This window comes from Coptis chinensis, unplaced genomic scaffold, assembly GCF_015680905.1.
Source record: "Coptis chinensis isolate HL-2020 unplaced genomic scaffold, ASM1568090v1 utg8755_pilon_pilon, whole genome shotgun sequence".
Classification (NCBI taxonomy): Eukaryota; Viridiplantae; Streptophyta; class Magnoliopsida; order Ranunculales; family Ranunculaceae; genus Coptis; species Coptis chinensis.
In genome coordinates, this window is record NW_028238187.1 from 51,182 (window position 1) to 60,240 (window position 9,059).

The 9,059-nt window shown below is 35.0% G+C and overlaps 1 protein-coding gene across 1 annotated transcript; it reads left to right on the plus strand.

Moving 5' to 3' along the window:
- The first annotated feature begins 677 nt into the window (after positions 1-677).
- Positions 678-1,997, plus strand: LOC147472740 (cytochrome P450 87A3-like). Its single transcript, XM_086588316.1, has 5 exons — positions 678-958; positions 1,059-1,147; positions 1,243-1,321; positions 1,496-1,602; positions 1,711-1,997. The coding sequence occupies exons 1-5, from the start codon at positions 694-696 to the stop codon at positions 1,840-1,842; spliced, it is 672 nt and encodes a 223-aa protein (XP_086444442.1). The 5' UTR covers positions 678-693; the 3' UTR covers positions 1,843-1,997.
- Positions 1,998-9,059: the final 7,062 nt, after the last annotated feature.

Here is a 9,059-nt window from a genome sequence, read left to right on the forward strand (position 1 = left end):
AACGAAGAATAGCTACACTATTAGATTTGTGATTGGTTCAATAATAGTTTTGTTAGGTCATTTGAATTGCAGATGACACAGATAAACTCTTGGTGTTTTTAAGATGAGTTTTTTAGGCCGTGATTCTGAATTCAGTAGATTCTTCTCTAAGTTGAGTCAGCTCGATTGAGTTTAAAGTTGACCTAACTGCTTGGGTTTTTCATAATGCTATTGTCAAACAATCGCTAATGAACTGTTGAGATCATAAATGATTTTGAAGCTCTTCCATGGCAATGTTGGAACTCATTACCTATTTGGAAGACTAGAAGTGATCTATACATATTGTGTAGGAAAGCAAAGTTGTTGATTATCTAGCTAACTAGACATGCAATCTTATCAATGACTATGTTCTAGCTTTTTATAAAGAGACAATGTATTTGCTCTGTTTGTTAAACGCTTTGTTGAATATGGTCCGGGTAGGAGATGAAGCACCTTAAACCGAATGTGTCAAGAATTTTATGTTGTAATTAATGTAATAAGTATTACTGTTGTAATACCTACTTTCTTCTCAATGCCCATGAAGAGCAAATTAACTTAGAAAAAAAAAATTAGCTTCTATTTTACTCTTTATGACATAAATGCGGAAATTTCATAGCCATTCGTGCCGAAGGCACGGGTAATACCTAGTATAATATAGACTCTAAAGTCTAAACCATGTACGTACAGGATCAAAAGAGGGCTATAAGAATACTCAAGGAGATGGTGAAGGAAAGATTTTACTCCGATAAGAAGCATGGCGATTTTCTTGATGTTGTCATTGAAGAGATGAAGAAAGACGCTCCCCTTTTCAATGTAGAAAGTGCTGCTTACTTTGTCTTTACAGTTCTTTTTGCCAGCTTTGAGACAGTTTCCTTGGCTATAACTTTAGCAATTAAGTTTCTTTCAGAACACCCTTCAGTGTTGAAGGATTTAACGGTTCGTGCCGCTCAAATCATCCTCTCACTCTACGCACTCTTTTGTAGTATTTTGATTGATAGTGTCTTGCTCTAATTTCGTTTTTGGTTTTTGGTTTATTTTAGATGAGCATGAAGAGATTCTCAAGAAGAGGGAAAATGTGGGTTCTCGACTAACGTGGAATGAATACAAGTCTATGACATTCACTTCTCACGTTAGTGTAGCAATTTTCACACCTTCATATTCAAATTAATGTAATCCAACACGGCCTGGTTTTAAAAAAAGATTCATATTCTTTTTGTATTGCAGATTATTGATGAAACACTTAGGCTCGGCAACATAGTCCCCTTGGTTTTCAGAAGAGCTACAAGAGATACACAAATAGACGGTAAGGTTCGAAGCAGCTTATATTTAATCTAAACATCTTGCCTCAAGATACCATCGAGCTCCTAGGGAACACAGTGCAGCACATATGAAATTCAATCATAACGAAAAAAAAATAAAAAATAAAATCGATCATAACCAAGTATTCTATAATCGGATCAATTTTCTCATTTCACAGGATATACAATTCCAGCTGGCTGGACAATCATGGTTTGCCCTCCAGCCCTTCACCTTAACCCTGAAAAGTATGAGGACACCCTTGCCTTCAACCCATGGCGATGGAAGGTATGTGGCTTATACATCTAGCCTTCCTTTATCCAACTACCTTAAGACAGGATTCGTTTGAATTAATTTCTCTGTATTTAATAATCATTATTCCGTACCAAAATACAGGGACAAGGATCAAATACAGCTTCTAAGAATTTCATGGCTTTTGGTGGAGGAATGAGATTATGTGCGGGTGCAGAATTTGCAAAGTTGCAAATGTCAGTTGTTCTCCACTTCTTGGTCACAAAATACAGGTAATTAAATATTAGTTCTATCAAGACCCACAATGCAATAAGAGGGAAGCTCTCCCATTCACAATATATATTACTTGGAAGCAACAGCAGAATGTGTACAATGAAATGAATTTTGCCTTCACATATGCAAACCTGGACCCTGTTTCAGACTTTGAGTAATATGGTTGTTGTATTATACTTTGTCTTTTTCTTTCTTGACAAATTGCATATAAGTTTGTTCATAGGAAAGCTATAAGACCGATAAGTAGAAATTGAGGTGCTAAAAGTCGAATGCAACTTAATCATCATTCAAGATTCAACAGAGATGAAAACCAAGTAATAAGCAGATCGAACCCATATACTTGAACAACGAACTTAGATCAAATTTCATTCTCACCAGTGCTAAAATAGACAATTTTATTTGGCCTAATAATATTACAGACGATGTCACAATCATATTAGATTCTCAATAACAACTTTCTACAATTCCATGGTGGCTTGAAATTATTCTTTTAAAGTATTACCCTTTCATTAATGGTTAAAGTCATCATACAGGTAGCAATTTCTACCCAAAAAAAAACTATTCCAACAGTTTCATTCCATTGTCTCAAACTCTCAATTATATCAAACTGGATGATATAATTACTACTGGACTTCTGCATGAAATTGAGAGAATATTTATCTTCGCGTTGAAGAGAACATCTCACGTTTCACAATTATGCATTAACGAGAAAGTGGACTAAACATTAAAAAGTGAAACGAAAATTGACGAACGTAAATGTAATTAAGGATACTAGCATAGCATGATGCATGTACTGACGCATATTCAGCCCGGAATTTGTAAAAGTTGTCAAAATAAGGTACACAAATATTTGACGCAGCGATAAATATTTTTATTATTTAGGGACCAGTGATACTGCATAGGTCATCTTGGTAGATGCTGATTTTTATTATTTAGGGACCAGTGATACTGCATAGGTCATAGCAGGGATGCTAACTCGCAACCAACCTTAGGACCACGCGAGAGCCCAAGACAGAGTGGGCTCCAATGGCAACTGGGCGTCATTTATGGTGTGGGTTTTGCATAAAAGGGCTTCAATGCAGGAATGATTTTTTTTTTTTTTTTTTTTTTTTTTTTTTTTTTAAACTGCAATTTTATTTATGTGACTAGCATTATGCACGTACTCGCGCACGTTGTATTAGACAAACAAATTCTAACATTCGTTACCAAAGCTTAACATGTACATGTTTCGATTATTGTATTTCGAATGGAAAGGTTTTAGACTTGAGAACCGCATGGTTTGGGGAGAATGCATAGATGAACCTGGGAAACTTCTTGTGGTACCGCAATAGAGTAAAAGTATTGATTGAGAACAATCACACAGCTGATCATGCACCATGCACTGATTGACTAAATAGCACATTGTCATCATTTCATTTAAATAGTGTTTTAGTATAAAGCTACACATTTAATGCAGAAAAGAAGGGGAAGAAAAATAGTTCTCACACAGTTCAATTAGAGTAAAATGTGCACGCCCTATGGGCGTGGGCATCAAATTGAATCAGTACTGCACCAGTTGTTCTTTTAAAATTTTGTCCAATAAAGACCTTCAACTTTAACATACATAAGCAAAATACTGTAGATCCAAAATGAAAATTGTCAAAATTTAATTTGCAAAAACAATAAGGGTAGAAAAATATTAGCAATATACATACATAAATCTAAATTTCAACAAAAGATTCTCACATGTTACTCAGATAGTGCTAGAAAATATGAAACATGAGGGATCTCATAAATGTTGTGTATAATTGCACAAATATGTACAAACTTACAAATATCTCAGATAGTGCTATCGTCGTCAACCAAACTCATGCACACAAATTTCAAGTGGAAGTCAGTTACAATGTGATGAATAATTGTCAACAATCATCAACATCTTAAAGGACGAAATTAAATAAAACTTGAAACTATGCACTCACATACTCCAGCTGGTAGTTAGCTTAATACATGTTTAGGATTATATCACATAAGATGGGGCTCAAGATATTTGAAAGAAAAGTTCAAAATTGGCCTCCATGCCTAGAATATCATCTTGCTTCAGTTCATTTGGTTGGTGATGCCGAGTGAATTTCCTTTTTAATACACTTGATATTCAGGCATTTGACTCTTATATTCTTATATGACCCACTTCTAGATCCAAGAGCTCCAGTTTTGCTACTGCAGTGGACTGCCCTTTTTATAAATCCAATTTCTCAAACAACTCTTTAAGCATTGTTATTCACCATATAGCAGCTACAAATGGAGTTAGAATCAAATACTAACAATGAAATCACGCACACAATGCAAATCAATTAAATGATAGGAAGTACATGAATGCAAATAATTGAAATGGAAAATACCAATTTTTACTGACCTTTCCGACAACTTACATCATGGTCCATCGGTAATTTAGCTTCCTCAAGGGCCTTGTGTGCAACATCCAAAACTAAATGTATCTTTTTATTTAAAGTAATCCCAAATACGAACCTAGAGAAAATATCAAAGCAAACACAACATTTTTTTAATTTTTCCTTCTATACATTAGTAGTCAAAAACACCAGATAAAAGTTTGCAGTAGCAGTACGTGAAAGATAGAATGTAACCCAGCTAAACATACCATTTCCTCTCCCAGCCCACGAAGCACTCTGACCTGGTCGTTGAGCTCGTCTACAGAAGCCTGCAAGATAAACTTTTAAAATCTACCTAGAAACATTTAAATAAGCTTTGAATCAATTGCTAAATGTAATAAATGCAAGGACAACCCTTTACCCTTTACAAAGTTTAATTTTAAGTTGTTGCACTCAGCTAGATGTAAAGTAATTTAGTAAAAAGTTGGTGCTTCGCATAAGTTTCACTTCGACGTCTGAACAATGTAGAAAAAGAAATTGAAGTGCTGAAGTGCAGGAGAAATACCCTTTTTACTTATCCAGATAACATATACTATCCAGCATCTCTAGCATCAATTAGTTGAAAGCAAAGGGGATATACTTCATCAGTGAAAGTCTTTTTAAGATTTCCTTGGGAAATCAGTTTTCTAGGTACTGCAGATCCACCTTTATACCTGCAAACAATGTAATTAGTACTATCACACTTAGCAAACTACTTAAGTTAAGAAATAAGAAGTGCAAATGAAATAGTGAGTGTTAACCAAATAATAAACCAATTTCACATAACAAACTTTAAAAGTGTCAACCTATATCAAAACATCAAAACAGTAATAATTTTTTTTATTCCTTCTAAGGGCAAACCTAAACTTATAGATACGTTCTATCAGTAAGGCACGCCCTAATCGACGCATGTACACAACCACATGTGCATGAGGATACACACACAATAAGTCTTATTGAAGATACATTATCACGGAAAATCAATGCAAGTAAGAATAAGTGACCAAAAATAGAGTTCTATCTACTCTCGTTTCGCTGAGTGCGATTGCATTGACCATATGCAACAAGGCCTTAAACCACTAGGAATTCCCTAGTGGACGAGTTATAGTCTCGTGAGAGTTTTCCAGTGAAGGTACTCACAAACTTCATCTATACTACAACGACTAAGAAATAAAACTATTGTTTCCTTATTCATGCTCTAAATTAACTATACCTCTCACTAGCAATGCATATAGAGTAATCAAGTTGAAACCTAAGCTAATATATGCATAATAATCAATCATCTACTTAATAAACATATATATACAATGAGTAATGCTATGAAAATGCGAAGAATGAGGTCCGTTTCAAACTTTGGAATAAGCGTCCTTAAGTAGGTTCTCACAAAAGTCAAGACAAAAATCACTCGATTTTTCCACTCAAGTTTTGCTACTCCAGGTGTGCGATGGGCATACTTTACCTTACAATCTCAATGACACACAGGAAGCCGAAGTTGATCAAACACATCTGCCACTTACTATCCCACTAACCTATTCCTAATTGAGCTAGAGGTCTTTATTAGGTGTTGCGGGGATTAGGAGATGGTTTAAGAAGGAAGGAAATGGATATTCAAAAGGGACAAGTCTAAGATAATAGAGTCTTCATATTATGTAACTAGAGAAAACCTTGTTATTTACTTTTGCTTCTACACTTTGTTTCCATCCTTAGCCATATTTTTTTTCCTTTTTCTTTGGCTTTTGACTCCTTTTATTCTATTTTTTTGGAGTTTTTATTTTATTTCTATTTTTATTTTTCTTTTCTTTGGATGGAAACTTCATTTTCTTTATTTTTAAAGCAATTAACTAACTTTTGTTTACAGGTTTTTCTCTTCTTCTTTCTTCCTTATTCTATTCTCGGACTTATCTAAATTGGGTAAGGTTGATTTTTTTTTTTTGTTTTGTTTTGTGTTTTGGGGTAAAGGATTTGTGGTTTATGAAAGGGCTAATAAAAGGCTCAGTGGGGCGACTAGTGGAAAATATACTTAGGTCGGAATTTCTAGCTATATCGATCCAAAAAGGGCCTAAATTCTCTCTTAGGACATGGTATAGTGGTCAAGCAAGTGGGCGTGTGATTTTCTATTCGAATATACTTCTCCCTTGTGTCATTTCTCAAATGTTTCACTCATATAAGGCTTTAGGCTATATTCTCACAGGATTTGTAGAATAAGTACTCTAGCCTAGATTTGAAACTTATCGCCAAACAATCATAGATACTCATGTAATATATTTATAGATAGATGCAACGATTATTACCTACATATTAACCTAAGTTTCTAAAAACTATTCTAATGCAAAAGCTACGTGAGACTTCTAAATTATTAAGAGCATAGAGAAAGAAACAATACCAATATTCCTAAGTGTATAGCATAAACTTTTTATTTTTATTTTTATTTTTTAAGACAAATAATACGTAATATACAACCTAATATGTGCTTAACATTTACATCATGTTTCTATACCACCCCCAAACAATTTGGGAGAAGGGGGTTCATGAAACAATTCAATAGCACAATTAAATTATGTAACTAACTAATTTTTATAATTTTTAACATTTTATAAATAAAAGTGCATAATTTACATCCTAAAAGTGTCTAATTTTTGCAAATGTTTCTATCCCACCCCCAAACAATCGAACGCTTTGTCCTCAAAGTGTAAAGAGATAAGGAAAGAATTTACCATAGAAACGTGGCAAAAATTGGCGAATTTATGCAGAATGTAAATATTGTAAAGATGATATGATAATATGAAGCACAATTAAACCATTTATTACTAACTAACACAAACTCTACTTTGGAGTAAAACATGACAGGCTTAGGGTGGCAACAAGATTTGAAATGAATACCAAAATAAGCCACCTCAAACAAAATTGGAAAACTCTTTTAAGTTTGAAATTTTTGTTTGGCCTATACTCCAGAAAGTTGGTATTGTACGAAAACTTGGGTCTTTTAAGGTCAGATTCTCAAGACTTGCTAGATTACTATTTTTATAGCTTTAAACTTTTTTACTTTTTATGAATTAGGTTTAATATAAAGGAAAACAATAAGCAGTAAAGACATAATTCACACCATAGATAAACATGACTCAAAAACCAAGAAAACATGCAAGAGTGGAAAACGTGAATTATGTGAACCGTGGACTTAGGATCTGGTACTTACAACCACACACTCCATAGGGAGGGCCCGGTTACCTGAATGGTGCATTCACCAATATATGGAAATTAAAGGAAATGCACCAAACACAAAAATTGAGTCGTTTATAGTCAGATACTCGAGACTTTATCTAAATATATGTATGAATATGCAGTTTATCATATATCAACAACCGAAATAGTTGTGGATCGTTCCATAAATAAATATCACAGAAAACATATCCAAACACAATCAAGCACCAAGATTTCCCGACGCGCCAAGCCTAGTGGAATGAAAGCCGCGAAGTCGGATAGACCTATAACATAACCGAACATGCATCTTATGTTTCATCTTTGAACGAAAAGGGTGTCCTAGTGAATAAGTGTGGAAAAGTGAATGGTTGTGGAAAATATGGTGGATTGGGATAAGTTTTAGAGGGAAAGCATGGAAAAATGAGGATGTGGGTTTAGCACAAAACTCATTCATGGTGTAGTTAGGGGATTTGTCTCAAGTCCGAAAATGAAGGTGTCAAGTGGTTTATCCTTGGGAAGTATTTGTTTACTAGGTGGATTTAAAAAATCATGGATACTGGGGAGAAACTAAAGGATCGAAAGTGCAAACTCGAGCTTCCTTTTGAAAAGGTGGAGGGTGGGGAATATTGGTGATGGAAGGTGAATGATTCTCATTTAGAGCTCTCAAGTCCATATCATCGAAATCTTGATATATGCAAGACATTCCTCAATAGGTGGGTCAAAAGGATCTGGGGATAGAGATTGAAAAATTCATCTTCCGTCATAGCATCAAGGGATGAATGGTTGTTGGCAAGGGGACTCGAAGTGGTAAAGAAGCAAAGGCAAAAAGAGTCAGCAGGAATTCTTCTTCGATTTGGCTCTACTACTACCGTGGAGTCATTGTTAAAGTCGAATTTCCGAAGGAAAGGAATTTATTAACTGTTTCTCCGAAACATGTTTTTGAAGTAATCTTGAGCTAAGCTCTCGATCATGCTAACCTCGCCATTTGTAGAGGAATCGGGATATTGTGTCCTCGTTTTGAAAACATTTACCTCACCGTAAAAGATGGCCAAAAGGACAAGGACATCGAACCATCGCGCGGTTTATAAGTCGTTGGCAGTAGCCAAGAAGGGGCCCTAAAATGATAGGTACAGAGTCGTTAGTGACTTCGCGGTCGAGGATAACTTAAGTCTGGCGGGTAGTAAAATTTTGGATTTTAACCAAAGACGTTTTTCAACCACACCCTTAGGATACTTAATAAACCGATCGACTAATTGCAATGTCATTTTAGTAGGTTGCATCTCCTCTAGACCTATTTGTTTATACAAATAAAATGGGAGTAAGTTAACACTAGCCCCCGTGTCTAGTAAAGCCTTGGTCGTCGTGTGAGAATCTCCTAAGGTGCATCAGACAGGGGGGACGACAGTGGTCCTTGTACTTAACAATTCCATTATTTTCGGATAAAGTTGGGAACTGTTCAGTTAGAAAGGCATCTTTAGGTATGTTGGTCTTACGCCTAGTAGTGCACAACTCCTTAAGAAACTTAGCGTGGTTAGGTAGCTTTTTTATAGCTTCGAGAAAAGGAAGGTTTATCGTTAGATTCTTGAAAACGTTCCTAATCTCCTCAAAGTTTGTATC